Genomic DNA, 18,545 nt, shown 5'->3' with positions numbered 1-18,545 from the left:
CCTGAGCTCACCGGTGCGTTCCTTCTTTTTAAGAATGTTCCAAACAGTTGTTTTGGCCACGCCTAATGTTTTTGCTATCTCTCTGATGGGTTTGTTTTGTTTTTTCAGCCTAATGATGGCTTGCTTCACTGATAGTGACAGCTCTTTGGATCTCATCTTGAGAGTTGACAGCAACAGATTCCAAATGCAAATAGCATACTTGAAATGAACTCTGGACCTTTTATCTGCTCATTGTAATTGGGATAATGAGGGAATAACACACACCTGGCCATGGAACAGCTGAGAAGCCAATTGTCCCATTACTTTTGGTCCCTTAACAAGTGGGAGGCACATATGCAAACTATTGTAATTCCTACACCGTTCACCTGATTTGGATGTAAATACCCTCAAATTAAAGCTGACAGCACATCTTGTTCGTTTCATTTAAAATCCATTGTGGTGGTGTATAGAGCCAAAAATGTTAGAATTGTGTCGATGTCCCAATATTTATGGACCTGACTGTATATATTTGGTTTAAATATTTGGTAATAAGTAGATCTATACCTATACCTTACTTATATTGTTTGCTGTGGTATCTTATGCTTCCCTTTATAGGACTCTAGATAGATGTCACTAGGCTCCCTGGTTTGTTGCCTGGGTGTTGTTGCCTGGGTGTTCCACATTTGAGTCTCCTATGTCCGCTCCCCAGACTAGGTATCATTGGCTGCCGCTTTCCAATGTAAGCCCAATGATTGTCTGCATATTACACACATCTTATGTAATTGATTGTGTACATACTTTTTTGTTTTTTAGTATTTTATATATAGTAGTACTGATTTCCTTTACATAGAAGTCACAGTCCTGAAGAAGCCACATGCACAGGCGTAACGCCTTGACCGTTTCTTATCCTAGAGCTATACTCTTGTGGAAGAATAATTTTTCCACCAGGTGATATGTACTACTTAAGATAAAGGGCTATGTAAAGGGCTATGTCAGGCACTAGTTCCCCCTTTTTGTTAGGGGATTTTGCTTTTCTTGTTTTATTCTGTTTGTGATTATTTTATGTTTAATAAAATTGTTATGTTTTAACATGATAGTTTGGTCTCTCATTGTGCCTAAAAAATCTGCTAGTTTGGCCGTACAATTTTTGTTCAACATTTTTTCTGTATTCTGACATTCCCACCCCCTGCCCCGTTCAGAAAACCCTGATCAATGGCTGACTGAATGCAGGTTTTCCAGGTTTTCTGACAAGATTGGTTTCTGTCAAACAGAGAAGACCACACACAGATCCGGCTACTTCCTGCTGAACCAGCCAAATTTCAATCTTTGCTTTTATGCTTTTTTAGGCTGTGAAAGCAGATTAATTGCATTTGAATGCAAGCTTTCTACAGAGCTGAAGAGTCCTGCTACCTTCCCAAAGTGGACAGTTGCATGAAGAAGGGACTGAAAATTTAATTCCAGGTATAGAGTTTATAGCATAGTTACATTGCTCCAGCTTGGACCAATGTCAGTATGCATATGGCATTAATGTGGGATCCTCGTGGAAACTAGAAAATGACTGGAGTGGATTCTGCTTTTACAATGATCCTCTCTGTCTTCCGGGTCCCATACTGAGCAACTGCCCTGCTGCATAGTGAACTAAGGGAATAGTTCGCTCGGCACGAGCGCCTTTCATAGGACTCCTTGCATTTTTTTTAAATGATTAGCCGTGCTTCTTTACCTTGTCCAACTGGAGAATGCCTTGCATTCATTGATAGATATGCAAGGAATTTTGTAAATAACACCTGCACTGGATGACTATACCACTTTAGTTACTAAGTAGCAAGGAAGCCACTCGGCTCAGGATTGTGAGGGTCGCTGTAGTAACAAAGACTACTACAGTGATTTCCAGCTTCCACAGGAATCCCACGGATATGGTATATGAATTAGAATATATGAACTGGTCCAAATTGGACCAATTAAACTAGGCTATAAAATCTATACCTGAAATTCATCTTGAAACACAGATCTTTCAAAGCATTTCAAATTTCTAAGCATTAGCTCCCAAAGTAGATGCATCAGCACATGCAACTTACCCTCCTGCCATGGATAATCGGGTAAATGGTTCTGTGAATTCTTATTACACTGGTGTAAATTCACAAAGCTTATTGTACAGGTATTCACTCCCCAAGGTAGCACTGCCTTCTGATTGGTGACAAATGTGAGGTTCTATGAGCTGTCTATTAAGGAGAACAGAAGACAGAGACATTGCAGGTAGATAAAAAATAGAATCAAAAGAATAATGACATAAAATACTTACTCATGAAAAAAGCTTTCAATAGTTAAATTTTACCTTTCATCTAGAAAAAATACAGATTCCATACCTACACAATATTTATCGTTGTGAACTGAATGTGTTTATGAGAAAATTACATGATGCTACACTGTATTGCCAAAAGTATTGGGACACCCATCCAAATCATTGGATTCAAATGTTCCAATCACCTCCATGGCCACAGGTATATAAAATCAAGCACCTAGGAATGCAGACTGATTCTACAAACATTTGTGAAAGAATGGGTTGCTTTCTGGAGCTCAGTGAATTTAAGCGTTGTACCATGATAGGTTACCACCTGTGCAATAAGTCCATCCGTGAAATTTCCTTGCTACAAAATATTCCACTGTCAACTGCTAGTGGTATTATAACAAAGTGGAAGCAACTGGGAACAACAGCAACTCAGGTGGTAGGCCAGGGTCAGTGCATGCTGAGGCACACAGTGAACAGAAGTCTCCAACTGTTTGCAGAGTCAATAGCTAAAGACCTCCAAACTTCATGTGGCCTTCAGATTAGCACAACAACAGTGCATAGAGAGCTTCATGGAATGGATTTCCATGTCTGAGCAGCTGCATCCAAGCCTTACATATCACCAAGTGCAATGCAAAGCGTCGGATGCAGTGGTGTAAAGCACGCTGCCACTGGGCTCTTGAGCAGTGGAGATGTGTTGTCCGGAGTAACAAATCATGCTTCTCTGTCTGCCAATCTGGTGGATATGTCTGGGTTTGGCTGTTGCCAGGAGAACAGTACTTGCCCGACTGCATTGTGCCAAGTGTAAAGTTTGGTGGAGGGGGGATTATGGTGTGGGGTTGTTTTTCAGGGGCTGGGCTTGGCCCCTTAGTTCCAGTGAAGGGAACTCTTAAGGTGTCAGCATACCAAGACATTTTGGACAATTTCATGCTCCCAACTTTATGGAAACAGTTTGGGGTGGCCCCTTTCTGTTCCAACATGACTGCGCACCAGTGCACAAAGCACGGTCCATTAAGACATAGATGAGCGAGTTTGGTGTGGAGGAACTTGACTGGTCCTAACCTCAACCCGATAAAACACCTTTGGGATGAATTAGAACGGAAACATCCGTGCCTGACCTCACAAATGCGCTTCTGGAAGAATGGTCAAACATTCCCATAAACACACTCCTAAACCTTGTGGACAGCCTTCCCAGAAGAGTTGAATTTGTTATAGCTGCAAAGGGTGGGCCAACTTAATATTGGGCCCTACGGACTAAGACTGGGATGTCATTAAAGTGCATGTGCGTATAAAGGCAGGTGTCCCAATACTTTTGACAATATAGTGTAAATAATAAGTGCAGTTAAAATAGCACATCATAATAAATTGACTTTTATGTCACTTAGGACCCTTTCACACTGCTTTGCTGAAAAAAATACATTGAAAACCATGTTTTCTATGTATTTTCTGGATTCCTGACTCCCAGCATTCACCTGTGAAACTTAGACATGGGACTCAAATAAATATACCACAAATGCCCTGCAGGTGCATTTTTTATGTGTTTTTGGTGGGTTTTCCATTCATTTCATGGGGAGGATTTAAATGGATACAATTTTCATGCATTTTTGGTTTTCTTTTTAAACAAAAGGACTTCAAAAATAGATCAGTGTGAAAGGGCTCTAAATCTCTCAAATTTCATGCAAAATATGTACAAACTTATCATTGTGAAATTTGTTTGTACCTTATATCTCCTTAATATGGGAATTTAAACCCTCCAATATGATTCACTCTAGTGCGTACAAAATATTAATCACCTGTTCAACCTTCCTGACTACACCTACCTGTGATTTTATCAAACACTTAAAATGTTAATTTATTACATTCTGGAAATATTAATCAGAAATCAGTTGATCATATGTTTGGCACATATTGGAAAGGGCCATGTTTGGTCATAATGTGAAGAATAATGTAGGGAGTTTTACCATCAAAGAGATATCCTCATGCTAAGTTCCTGAACACAGAGACACAACAGAAAATAAGTGTAAAGCAGCCCATAAATTATGCAATCCTATTTCCTTCCACCACAGGTGGAAGAAAAGAAAATGTATAGATTCCCCCATCAGCGCTGACTCTATACCACAGCGCCTATTGTGTTCTGCTGGAGGGAAGCCTTCCCTGCCAGCAGAATACAATGACCACAGCTAATGGCTATAGCATATTGCATGAAAAAAATCCACCAGGCTGGTTTACAGATTGACCTCAGTACAACCAGCTTGCCCATAGATGGATCGAATCTCGACTGGTCCCTGCTTAACTGGCCGAGATTCGATCCATCTATGGCTGGCTTTAATCTATCCAAGGCAAAATAACACCCTTTGACTGTTGTCACTGAAAGAAGTGTGTTCAAAGGAAGATAACCCCTCTAGTTGTGTCCTATTGATAACTGTAAAATTTTGGATTTTCTTAATTTTTCTCCCAGTGGCAATGTTTCTCAGGACAAAAATAGGAATTTACATCTCTCTGGGGACATAGACAACAATGACAACCTGACAGAAGTTCTAACCCTTCCCAATTGTATGCAAAACAAGAGAAAAGTTTACTTTTAGAATGCTATACTGTAGCTGTCTCTGAGCGATTTTGACACAGTGACTGACTGAGTGTATGGTGGAATGGAATCATTGTTTAACCCCTTCCCACTGGCAGGAACTGGACCTTTAATAAATTGTAACAATGGAAGTGTGCATGGGTTTCTTGATCATGAGCTTAATATAACTGCCTGTCACAGTGGTCACATGCTTTGGGGCTTATCCTACTGGCCCCCCAACTGTTGCCATATGACTGGGAGCTGTCAGTGACAGCATAATCACTGTGCTGGGGGAGCATAATTAAGCATGCTTCCTTTATAAAACTGCAATGTTGACAGTGCTGCTACATACAGGTGTACGGCCAGCATTAAAGGCTGGTTGACACTAGGAATGGCACAGGAAAGCGCTGTGCGTTCCTGTGCTATTCACATGGGCTCAATTTGAACCCATTCATTTAAAATGGGATGAAATAGCACTGCATGGCACAAAAAGTAGTACATGTACTACTTTAAAAAATTAATTGCATTGCATGGCCTCAAAGACTCCGCTCTCTCCTGGCTCTCTTCCTATTTATCCCAATGCTCCTTCAGTGTTACCTATAATGCTGCCACCTCCCCCTCACTCCCTCTCTCTGTTGGGGTCCCCCAAGGCTCTGTCCTTGGACCCCTTCTCTTCTCCATCTATACCTCCTCCCTTGGCCAACTGATACACTCCCACGGCTTCAACTACCATCTCTACGCCGATGACACTCAAATCTCTCTACCCCTCGCCTCACTCCTTCAGTCTCCGCCTGAATCACTAGCCTTCTGAACGACAAATCAGACTGGATGTCACTCCACTTCCTCAAATTAAACCGAGCTCCTAGTTTTCCCACCAGCCCGCGCCCCCCCCCCCCAGACCTCTCCATCACGACCAACAATGCCACCATCAGCCCCACCACGCAAGCCAGAATACTAGGTGTCATTCTAGAGTCCAATCTGTCTTTCCAACCCCAGATCCAATCGCTGACAAATTCATGCAGACTCCACCTCCGCAACATCTCCAAAATACGCACGTATCTAACTCCAGAAGGGTAGGGTGGTGGTCGCGCATGTGTGTGTGTATATATATATATATATATATATATATATATACAGTATATATATATGTGATTTTGACTGACAACTCATGGGGCCCCCGGGCAAAAGGGGATCATGGGGCCCCTGTGCCCTTGTCCAAACTCAAAAAAGCCTATGAAAAAGGTTCCAGGGGCATCTCATGGGGCCCCCTACTGACCCCGGACCCTCAGTGCCCGAGTTTCCAAATGGTCAGTCCGCCCCTGGTCCTGACGCCCTGTAGCAGTAATTCTGCTATAGGGCGGTCGGGAAGCGGTTAAAAAAATACATTATGTTTGGGGTTTCTAATTTTTTTTCTAGAAAAAAAATACTGATTTTAAAATGTAAACAAAAAGTGTCAAAGATGCCTGGTCCTAAAGTGGTTAACATTGACACCTGCTGCATATCGCAACTGCACTGCATTTTAACCTTTTCCCGCCCGGCCTATGGCCAGATGGCGGCCGGGCGAGCACCTTGCCGTTCCGGGTGGACGCCATATGGCGTCCTTTTGGGCATGCGTAGTTTGCGCGCCCGCAGAGCCGCGCAGCGTCGCGATCTGTCACCGGCCGTGTACCTCGGACACGGGCGATGACAGATCTAAATACCGGCCCCGTTGCCAGTACCATGTGACCTGCTGTGACCAATCACAGCAGGTCACATGACAGTTGTATACAATGGATGGCTTCATTCATGCCATCCATTGTATACTAGTGTGCCTAGCTGTGATTGGTCACAGCGATCACATGCTCAAGCTGGGCCAATCACAGCCCAGCTGTGTCATGTGATTAGCCGAGGCCAAATCACAGCTAAGCACAAAAAAAAAAAAAACCTTGAATGAATCGATGTCATTCAAGTAAATGCTTGCTTATAGCAAAGTAATTCTTTGCCATAAGCAAATAGTCTAAAAAAAAAAAATAATAATGATCACGTCCCCAAAGTAGTACAATGTTACTATGGTAATATTGTACTACTTTGGTCATAGTGAAATATGAAAAAAAATCTTAAACAAAGAGAAAAAAATGTAATACAAAATTAAAACTAAAAAAAAATTCAAAAAAAAATTCAAAAAAATTATAATTTTTTTTTTCATACTGTCACCGCCATGCCAGTTATATGATGACACTGTACTGCACTGGTGATAGTATGTAAAAAAAATAGTGAAAATAATTTTTTTAATTTTTTTAATTTTCTGAAAAATTATGACAAAAAAATTCTAAGTTCAAAAAACTCGCCATGCCTCTTATAAAATACGTCGGACTGTCTACTTTGCAAAAAGGGGTCATTTGGGGGATATCTGTACTGTTCTGACATTCTTGGCCCTCAGGAAATTAGATTGGCTGTCTGTACTTCAGGATTGATCAATATTCAGATCTATACCATAGTTTATGAACTCTATTACTTTGCTACAAACTAAATAATAAATACTAATTTGGGTTATTTTCACCAAAGACATGTAGTAGAATACATTTTGGCCTAAATTTATGAAGAACAATTATTTATTTGCAAACTTTTATAACAGAAACAAAGAAAAACGTGTTTTGTTTTCAAGATGTTCGGTCTTTTTTTGTTAATTTAGCAAAAAATAAAAACCCCGGCGGTGATTAAATACCACCAAAAGAAAGCTCTAGTTGTGTGAAGAAAATGATAAAATTTTAGTTTGGGTACAATGTTGTATGACCGCGCAATTGTCATTCAAAGTGTGAGAGCGCTGAAACCTGAAAATTGGCCTGGGCAGGAAGGGGGTAAAAGTACCCTGTATGGAAGTGGTTAAACATTGTGCATGAAACACGCACAGAACTTGGGTTTCCAGCACCGAGTTCTGGTGCAAATGAGACTTAAGACATTAAAGTGGTCCTTCACTCTGAAAAAAAAAACTTTCCCCCTTTAGATTCATCCCCTCTCCACAGTGTAGAAAAAAACAACCTTTTGATTTATTCCTGTATTTTTTTGGCATTGTAGAGTCCAGTCTACCAGCTTCCCCCATATTCACCTAGGTGGGAATGGTGTAAATCCTGTTGGTGGAGCCTCTGGGATATCCACGTCACATATTACAGGGGGCGTCTGCTTGAACCTTAGAGGAGAAGGAATCTTATCAAGGGGGTGGCTGCAAAACCAAAAAGAGGCAGTCGGCTCCTGATGAGGTCAGATGAAAATGGTGGAGCTAGTCCCAGCATGTGAAGTACAGGAGGACAATGCTGGATTCGCAAGGTCAATAAGTATAACTGAGGTAACAAGGTAAGAACAGACTGAAGAAGATTAAAACAATGGGGTGGGGCTCCTCTTTAAGCCGTAGATATCTCCTCTCTTTGTTTTCTACCTCAGAAGTTGTTACCATCACTTCACACAGTCGCCTCCACAAGCCAGCCCAGTCACATGACCTCGGCCAAACCCTGGACTGGAGCCTTGGACTGGACGTCTGACAGAACATCAACTCCAACTATTTCACCCATTATGAATCTAAGGGGATATTTGTCATCAAACTACCTGGTAATCTAAATAGATGTACCACAGTTAAATGTACCACAGTGATTATTTCACCCCTTATCTTGTAAAAAGAACTGAAAACAATGCAAGGTATTGTTAAAAATAAACTTGATCAAATGTAAGCATTTTTAAAAACTTTTTCTTTTATATTAATATTGTACGCTAAGGGCTGGTTAACACCAGATGCAGTCCAGTGTGTTTTCTTCTGCATCAAAAATAAATGCACAGTGTTTTCCATGCATTCCAATGGACCTAGTTCACACCAGTGCAGTCAGCTCCAGTCAGTTACTGGTGCAGAAAAAAAGTAAAACATGCTGCATATTTTCTGCACAGTAATGTACTGGAACACAGCAAAACATATCAAAAACACACCGGAACGGGATGTGGTATGAACTGTAAGCAAAAATGCATCCAGATCGCATCCGAAGTGTGTTTTTGTGGTGTGAACTGGCTCTTAAAATAGAAAGGCAAAACTTTTTATTTAGTTTTGAATAGAGAGGGATTAGAGCCACTGTCAGCTTTTGTTGACGCCTGTATGCCTGTTAACCATTTGCCTACTGGTCACTTTCACCCCCTTCCTGCCCAGGCAAGTTTTCAGCTTTCAGCGCTGTTGCACATTGAATGACAATTGTGCAATTCTGTACCCAAATTTAGTTTTTATCTTTATTTTTAGACAGATGGAGCTTTCTTTTGGTGGTATTTAATCGCCATTAATTTAATTCTTTTGCTAAAAAATAAAAAAGGACTGAATATTTTGAAAAAACCCTTTCCTTAGTTTCTTTATAAAAATTTACAAATAAGTATATTTTCTTCTTCACTGATGTGCACTGGTCACGCTGCATTGATGGGCACTGATGAGGCTGCACTGATGGGCATTAATGAATGTGCACTGATGGGCAATGATAAGCTGCATTGATGGGCACTGATAAGGCTTCACTGATGGCCACTGATGAGGTGGTACTGATGGCCACTGATGAGCTGCACTGATGAGGCTGCATTGATAGGCACTGATGAGGTTGCACTGATGGGCACTGACAGGCTGCATTGATGGGCACTGATGAGGCTGCACTGATGGATGGGCACTGATGAGGCTGAACTGATAAAGCAGCATTGATGGGCCCTGATAGGTGCACTAGTGGGCACTGATCTGCTGCTCTGATATTGTGCACTGACGGGCACCGATTGGCACTGATGGGGCTGTACTAATAATCGGAGCACTGCTGATCAGTGCCTTGATTTACACTGTAAGTGTCCCCTGTCACAGAAAAGCTAGTTATCGGCTTTCCTTTCCTTAGACAGTGACAGTGTTGAGGAAAGGAAATGCCGTTAAGTGGAATTTGTTTACATGTGATCATCTGTGCTTGGACACAGCAGATCACATGGTTAAGGGCCAACAGCATTGGCTCTTTACCCTGATCAGAGAAGTGCTGTGTCACAGCTCACCATGGATCACTGTGCTGCGTGCCCCCAGGGTGCGCATGAGAGGTGTGACCTGGAGGATGTCATATGACATCCACCCAGAGGGATAAAAGTCCCGCCCGGCCATCAATCTGCTATAAGTCAGGTGCGATCTGGTTAAAAAGATTCACCCTTTCTGTTTATCATTATCATCAAAAGGGAAAGTAAAAGAAAATCCCACATTTTGGTTTGTCCCCCAAAAACAGTAACATAGGGGAAACCTTCAAATGGGCACACTAATTCTGTTGGAAACCAGAGATTCCTTCAATTTGCAGGGATTTCCTCTCACTTCCTGTTTTGGCTATGGCATCTCCCCAATGGCACACAGATGGCAAAAAAACAAAAACCTGACAGGGGTTATAACCCTCTCTTATTCTATCCAAAATGAAAAACAATTTTTTACCTAGTTCTGCTTTATTTAATCTATCACAGCACCACAGACAACCTTTCCAATGTAATGTATCTCAAGTGTGGCCCTTCACATCCCAAAGGCCTCACATTATATTAAACATGTTTAACCGCTTCCCGACTGCCCTGTAGCAGAAGTACAGCTACGGGGTGGTAGGGATGCGCAAAATCACGTACATATATGTGATTTTGTATTTCCGGGTAGGATGTGCTCCCTACCCACATCGCCAATAGTTCCTCGGTATGTAAATCACTGTGTACTGGCCACGGATTCTCAGCCGGTACTCGGTGATCATTGGTGGAGCTGACAGGGGAGAGGTCTGTATGTAAACAATACAAATCTCTTCCCTGTCAGCACAAACAATCTGCTTTGTATTGCTCTGCACAATACAAAGCAGCTTGTCTACACAGTAAAACGCACAGTTACCCTTTGATTGCCTCAAATGTCCTGCACTGTGTCATTAGTACACTGTCAGTGCTTTTTATTAGCACTGATCAATGTATTAGTGTCACTGGGGATGTCAGTGGCAGTTAGTCAGTTCCCCCCCAGTGTCAGAATGCCCACCGCAGTCCCGCAACAAGTCGCTGATCGCCGCCATTACTAGTAAAAAAAAAAAAAAAAATTCCAGTATATATATCACCATTTGTAGACACTATAAATTTCAAATAAACCAATTAATTTACATGTATTGGGATTTTTGTTACCAAAGACGTAGCAGAATACATTTTGGCCTAAACGTATGCAGAAATTTCACCCTTTTTTGTTTATAGCTCAAAAAAAAAAAAAAACACACAGGTGATGAAATACCACCAAAAGAAAGCTCTATTTGTGGGAAAAAAGGACATAAATTTCATTTATGTAAAATGTTGCATGACTGTGCAATTGTCAGTTAAAGTAACGCAGCACTGTATCACAAAAAATAGCCTGGTCAGGAATGGGGGTAAATCCTCTGGAGGGCAAGTGGTTAATGTTACAGGAGACTGTGAGAGACTGCGGCCTTGTGACTGGGGACATAATGCAGGAATTATCACAGACTGGAAACATGTATACGAGACTGCTAGCGATGACTGCCATTGCAATCCATTTGCAGATTGTGTTGGTACATTTACAAATGTCTAAATTGATGAAAGAGAAAAAAATATGTAATAAGAGAAAAGTGAATGGAGAACACAAATAAAATAAGAATGTGTGGAATAAATCAACCAAACCATTTACCTAGCTGGAGCTAGTCTAATGACTGGATTCTGGCTCTGGCTCTGGCAGTGCAGGTACTATTACTGTTCAGATAGGGGACACTTCCCCTGAACCTCATGAGTCCCAGGATACCAGAGTGAGGAGAGCCATTCCCTGGCATTGTCTACATCACAAGTCTCATGACTTCCAAGGTGGAAGGGGAATCTTCCCTCATACTGTTTTATGTCACAGACAGGAAAAACACTGACTGCTGCCTTCTGGGGCCAGAGGGATTGTAGAAGCATTAGTACCCTGACATTCACACGGATGCAGATACATACATGTGTAGAGCCATGTCTTTATGTGGAGGCACCCGGCAGTGACAGGTGTTTGTGTACAGCCACTTACACAAATCAGTGACACCCTGTGGCTGTATACATGTTACTGCACATCCCAGACAGATGATCTTGGGCCTCCTCTGAACTCTTTTTTGTAGTCCAGTGAGCTGAGGGCCAGATCATTATCACCCCACAGCTGGTATAAGCCCACGGCTCATTGGAGTACAAAAAGGAAGAATTAGGAGTTCAGGTTGGAGATGAATTTGGAAGCCCAAGCTCATATTTATCAAACATTTGCATGCAGTTTTAAACAAATTAGTGGCTCTGAATGCAAACTGTTTGCATTCAGCACCGCTCATCAGTCCCTGTATGCATGCAAATACTTGGATGTGCGATTGCACATGTAAGGCCTCATTCACACAGGGTGTACAATACCATACATCCATGCAGGGCTATGTTTACGTTTTGTGCATCCCCATGCAGGCAGTCCCATTGATGTCTGTTAGGACACAGTGGCAGCATGGACACAGCGTTGGTTAAGGTCCCCCAACAGAGACAGTGTAAGTTCGGAGACCCACACACACACCCAAACTCACCTGGATTTCACAGACACAGAGATTGTGCCTGTGCAGTCAATGTGTCCCAATAGACATCCACAGGAACTACCTGCACATGGAAGTATGGAATACCTGTGCATCTCTGTGCATGTAAACATGGCCCTGCACTGGCGTACGGTATTGTGTGCCCTCTATGAACAAAGTCTAAAGCTGCAGCCTGTCATTATTTTGTACACAAACACCTGTCACTCCTGGGTGCCTCCTGGCCACATACACATACACTTGTGTGAATGTGCAGAGTTCGGCCAGCCATAGACAGAGCGATTTTCTTTCCTGCAACCAAGGGTTCAGCCTGCCCATACATGGTTCAAATTTCAACTGGTGCCTGCTGAACTGGACTAGATTTGAACAGTACATGGCCAACTTTAGTATTCCTTGTGACAATCATCAGGGGTCTAGACTGGAGCTTGTCGTCACCACATTATCACATTTTTGAATTGAATGTACTATTCTCAATTCCACCTTTATTAGTTTGTTTACACTGATTAATTGCTTTATTCTACTAGGTGTAGTTGTGTATATACAGTATATAGTTATAGATTTATACATGTATTGGGCTCAGAGATGGAATTTTAGTTTCATCACATTTCTGCACTTTTAACATTATTTTAGCACTGCGCATTTTATATATTTTATTTCCTGTTGCTGTGGGTGATAAACAGCGTGTGCTGGCTGGCTTTTGGATTATTTTTATTTGTTTTGGTTGCACAGAGATATTTTTACAAATTGTTTTCACATTCCATGTATTGTTATGCACATTTGCTCAGCTGAGCTGATTGACAATGCATAGAAACGCAGGGTCACACAGAAAACTGCAGAACTGTGTGGAAAAAATGCAGCCGTGTTGGATTTTTCTGCACTGCTCCACCATGCAGCTGACAGCTGTGAGGAATTGCACACAGAAAATCAGCATTTTCTGTGTGCTCTTGTGGATAGATGTGATTTTCTTATGCAGAAAAACGCAGCCCTCCAGTGAGGTGTGAATTAGTGCAGTGATAATTGCCTTTGGAATTATGAATGACACCAATGCACCTCTCCAACGCACCTGTGTAGCAGTGCACTGCAATGCTGTAGCACACTACCCAAACTTGGTGCTGGTCTGATTTCTGGTCCCCTGTGATGCATTGGAAACCCATTCAAATGCACACAATAACATATGAGATAACACAGGTTAACACTTGTGAGTTAAGGCACCATAGCAGACCAACCTGGCGCGAATGGGCCCTAAATGAAGACCTCATGTGTGCTAAAAAAAAATTATTTTGGTGTGCAAAGCAGTTAAACATATTCAATAACCTGCTGCATACCAACCTTCCAAATTTGGTTTGACCTTGAAGGTTTTGATTACTCCTTGACATTAAATGGTTAAAGGCAGAGTTGAAAGCTGAAAAAACAAGTATTACACAACCAATATATTGAACGTAAGCAAGCATCTGTAATGATTATGTATACTTGTGAACAGTACTCAGCTTTTTATAGCAGGTATTCAGGTTCTGTTGAAACACCTGCTGTTTAATGGTAGTAGCTGGCATTATGGCGTGTGCTATTTGTGTATGCCTGTTACTACTCTACTGTACTGTTTTTAGTAACAGTCAAGCATTTGGCTGCTGACTTAGCAGTCCAATCAGTTAATTCTTAATACCAACATCTACAACATGGCTTCAGGATTGTGGTCTGTAGATTATGAAATTTATGGAGATGTACAGGGTAAGAAAGATTTCATTTAATAACTTTTGTTTATCCTTTGCTGAGCTGCAGAATTTGCTCTACTTTTGCCTCTTATTATATGTCCTTTTTATTAGAATTTTTATCCAGTTTGAAACATAAAAAATAAGCAGATAAAATGTGTAGAGCATACATAATTTTACCTTTAATTTTAATCAACATATTAAATAAAGTTGATAATCAGCTTTCAATGTATAATTTGTATAGTTGTATGCATAATATATATGCAAAGGCAACAAATGTTATTTACTTTATCTATTTTGACTCCAGCAAAACAGATACTTTATTTCGGAACCGATTTGCATTAGTCAGTATAAAGTAATAGGCTTATCCAGGGGCGGACTGACAACACATGGGGCCCCTGGGCAATAGGGGATCATGGGGCCCCTGTGTCCTTGCCCAAACTCAAAAAAGCCTATGAAAAAGGTACCAGAGGGCATCTCATGGGGCCCCCTACTGACCCCCCCGGGCAATAGGTGATCATGGGGCCCCTTTGTCCTTGCCCAAACTCAAAAAAGCCTATGAAAAAGGTACCGGGGGCATCTCATGGGGCCCCCTACTGACCTCGGGCTGCGCCCGAGTTTCCAAATGGTCAGTCCGCCCCTGGGCTTATTCAAAGTCGGGACACGTTTGAGAAATGATTACTCAGTACAACTATACTTTTCCTGAGTGTGTGCAATAAGAGACATACTGGGGTTGATTTACTAAAACTGGAGAGTGCAAAATCTGGTGCAGCTGTGCATGGTAGCCAATCAGCTGCCAAAGCTTAATTGAACAAGCTGATGTTAGAAGCTGATTGGCTACCATGCACAGTTGCACGAGATTTTGCACTATCCAGTTTTAGGGCCAGTTCAGATCACAAAAACGCACTCAAAATCCATTCTGGATACACTTCTGAATGCACATTTTGAATACTATTTTTCTTTTTTTTAATGTACTGGGATGTGTTTTTCATGTGTTTTACCGTGTCCCAGTACAGTCCAGTGCAGGAAAAATGCAGCATGTTCTACTTTTTTTTCTAGAACTAGAAAGTCCTGGAACAGACCACACTGGTGTGAACTATGCCATTGTAAACCATATAAACTATTTTCCATGCGTTATTGATGCAGAAAAAAATGCACTGGACTGCATGTGGTGTGAACTTGCCCTTAGAAAATCAGCCCCACTGTATTAATTAAAAAACATAAAATACTAGTAATGAAAACATAACTTTCTGGAATTTGCCCTTAAAATTAAATAGGTGTCTCCCAATTTCTATATGTTGCTTATTCACAGTTTTATTTATTACAAAATAAAATTTACACTTTATCTACACAACAGGTTACTCTTCAGCTGTAATTTTTTTTCATTTTTTATCAACAAGCTTGCTTTTACATTAAGTATTTGAGGCTTTACTGGCTTCCAGTTCTATGTCTTCCTCTCTAGTCTGCTGTAGAGGGGGCTGATATTAATAAAAAACAATGTAATACTATTTTAAAATACCTATCTTCTTTAGTTTTGAATTGAGTAGGGAAGAGTTAGAACCTCTGTCAATTGTTCATTGCCTAGCAACATAAGATCTCCTACTGTTCTGCCTCTCAAATCTAAGCACTGCAAGTGGGATATCTAACTAATCCAGTAAATGAGATGTATTACTCACAGCCTCAGTAGGATTAGCAGACAGTGACATGATCCAAATGACATCCAGCAGATCATAGAAAAGTTTTAATCCAAAACACGGTAAAGGATAAATTCACCTTTGGGAACATGTTCCATATGTTTTTAGGGTGGAACATGTAACATGTTCCCAGAGCCGCTGCCCTCTCTCCCTCTGATAGATAGTAGTGGGAGAAGTCTCCCCATACTATCTGTCAAATTTGAAAACACGGCCGCATCATTCATTCACGGACTTCCGTGAGTGAATGAACTGCAAATCCCGAAAGCCTTGGTGGCTGTGGGCTTGTAGTTTTCAATGAACTACCACGGCGCTGTGGAGCACTGTGGTAGTTCATCGAAGCTTCCTGTCAGAATAAATGCTTGCTTGTACATCCCGTACGGGCAAGCAGATATTCTGACAAGTCTGCAGGAGACCTGCATGTCATCAGTGATCTACTGATCGCTGGTGTAATGCTTTCCAGGCTCCTGTAGACAAAAACAATAAATGCACATTTTTTACCTGCAAAAAAATGTGCATTTATTATTTTTGTCTAAAAAAGGTGAACTTATTCTTTAAGATCACACAGATGAACATCAGATAGGTCCAAAAATTATGGTGTATATAGCTACAGCAGGATATAGTACTTGTGGAGAATAAAACTGGAGACTGAACATGAAGAAGGAACTAACTACACAGAGCATGCTCGCAACTGTTTCTTAAATATAAAGTGTACATGCTTTACGTAAGAATTTAAATGAAAAGTATAGCCAAAGCTCATCTGGTGTACTTCTCCTGTGTATCACAGGAGGCCGATTCATTCTGCACTCCTGTGGCCCATTTTCAGCTGACATCAGCCTGCTGTCGGCTGACATCACAAAGCCGGCCCAGGCTGGAGAATGATCCAGATCATATGGTCAGGATCCACCCAGGAGCTACAGCCCAGTGCTTCAGTGAGCATGGTGGCGGTGGGGGGGGAGCAGCAGGGCCAGACTTTTCATTAAGCATGTGCCTACAGGCACTCTTCCTAGAGGGGTGCCTGTCTGTACATGACCAGATCTAGGGGAGTGCTGCTGTGGTGGGCTGCACCCCTCCCCAGATTTCAGTTGTGCCCCACCAGGCCGGCACCCCCCCCATGAACATTGTAACAATGACCACTGCAAGTCCGGACAGGAAAATTGTCAGCAAGAAGAGAGTTGGGTGGAGGTGCAGGCTCTCTGTGCTCTCCCTGCTCCTATCAGTGGAGTGCTTCTCCACACAGCGGATTACACAGGATCCTCCCAGATTGGAAAATACACGGTTTAATTAGCCGCCCCCTACCCACATTTGCGATGAGGAGTCTTTGGAGGAGGCAGGTGATGGTAATCAAGCCGTGTACCATCCAATCTATAAGGAACCTGTGTAATCTGCTGTATGAAGGAGCGCTTTTATCCCAGGCAAGTTCTCTCCTCATTAACACTTCTCCTGTACAGACTGGTGGGCATGGGTACAATGTTGATGGGGGATGAAGGGGGGGGCTGTTTGTGCTTGGAAGGGAAGGGTAATGGGGGGGGAATTTGTGCTAGAAGGAGGAATAGGGAATGGGGGGGGGGGAAGACATATGTGTTAGGGGTCAGAATTGGGGGAGGTTTGTGCTAGAAGGGGAGAATTGGGGGGGAGCAGGAAGGGTAATTTGGAGGGAGTTGAGCAAAGAGGATAGATTTGAGGGGCTTTGTGCTAGGAGGGGGAATTTGGGGGAGAGGATTTGTACTAGGAGTGGGACTTTGGAAGAGAGGATTTGTACCAGGAATGTGGATTTGGGGGGAGGGTTTACGCTGGGAGTGGAAATTTGCGGGAAAGGTTTACGCTAAAAGTGAGGGTTTGGGGGGAGGATTTAAGCTAGGAGGGGGTATTTGGGGGAGAGGATATGTGTTAGCAGTTTCGATTTGGAGGAGAGGATTTGTACTAGGTGGGGTGATCCGGGGTGAGAACTTACACTAGGAGGGGGTATTTGGGGGGAGGATTTACATTAGGAGTGGGAAGTTGGGGAGAGGGTTTACACTATGAGTGGTGATTGTTGGGGGGGAGTTACACTAGGAGTTGGGATTTGGGGGGAGGGTTTACACTAGGAATGGGGTTTTGGGAGGAGGATTTAAGCTAGGAGGGAGTATTTGGGGGAGAGGATTTGTGCTAGGAGTGGGAATTTGGGAGGAGGATTTGTGCTAGGAGGGAAAATTTGGGGGAGAGGATTTGTCCTAGGAGTAGTGATTCGTGGGAGAGGATATGTGCGAGGAGGGGGGATTTAGGAGGAGAATTTATGCAAGGAGGGGGGATTTGGAAGGAAAGAGAATGTATGCTAGGAGGGGTGATTTGTGGGGAATTGGGGGATTTTTGTATTTTTGTGTGTTGATTAGTGTTCATGGGGACTGAAGGGGGGGCTGTTTGTGCTGGGAAGGGTAATGGGGGGGAAGGGGAGGTTGTGCTAGAAGGAGGAATGGGGAATGGGGTGGGGGGTAGATGTGTTAGGGGGCAAAATTGGAGAAGATTTGTTCTAGAAGGGGAGAATTGGGGGTGAGGGGGGCAGTAAGGGTAATTAGAAGGGAGTTGTGCTAAGAGGATGGATTTGAGGGGATTTGTACAAGGAGGGAGAATTTGGGGGAGAGGATGTGTACTAGCAGTTGGAATTTGGGGGAAGAGATTAAGCTAGGAGTGATTATTTCGGGGGAGGATTTAAGCTAGGAGAGAAAATTTGGGGGAAAGGATTTGTGCTAGCAGTTCGAATTTGGGGGAGAGGATTTGTACTAGGAG

General features: G+C 42.3%; 2 protein-coding genes across 3 annotated transcripts in view; one reads left to right on the top strand and one right to left on the bottom strand.

The window, feature by feature from the left end:
* Positions 1 to 2,191, bottom strand: part of LOC149440803 (uncharacterized) — a 44,327-nt gene extending 42,136 nt beyond the window's left edge. Inside the window, exon 1 of the mRNA XM_089658113.1 lies at positions 2,055 to 2,191. Coding sequence (XP_089514239.1) covers positions 2,055 to 2,065 — 11 coding nt within the window. The 5' untranslated portion in view covers positions 2,066 to 2,191. The remainder of the gene's footprint in view (positions 1 to 2,054) is intronic.
* An 11,781-nt stretch (positions 2,192 to 13,972) lies between these two features.
* Positions 13,973 to 18,545, top strand: part of LOC149440802 (acylphosphatase-2-like) — a 67,529-nt gene continuing 62,956 nt past the window's right edge. The window contains exon 1 of one of the 2 annotated variants that reach the window (XM_089658023.1): positions 13,973 to 14,107. In XM_089658023.1, the coding sequence (XP_089514149.1) occupies positions 14,084 to 14,107 (24 nt within the window). In that variant the 5' untranslated portion in view covers positions 13,973 to 14,083. The remainder of the gene's footprint in view (positions 14,108 to 18,545) is intronic. The other variant, XM_089658021.1, reaches the window with a different exon arrangement.

The sequence above is a fragment of the Staurois parvus genome, unplaced genomic scaffold, assembly GCF_062004578.1.
Source record: "Staurois parvus isolate SC_StPar_1 unplaced genomic scaffold, SC_StPar_1.0 ptg001051l, whole genome shotgun sequence".
In the NCBI taxonomy this organism is placed as follows: domain Eukaryota; kingdom Metazoa; phylum Chordata; class Amphibia; order Anura; family Ranidae; genus Staurois; species Staurois parvus.
The sequence above is the reverse complement of the archived record's forward strand: the minus strand, read 5'-3'. Positions and strand labels throughout refer to the sequence as shown.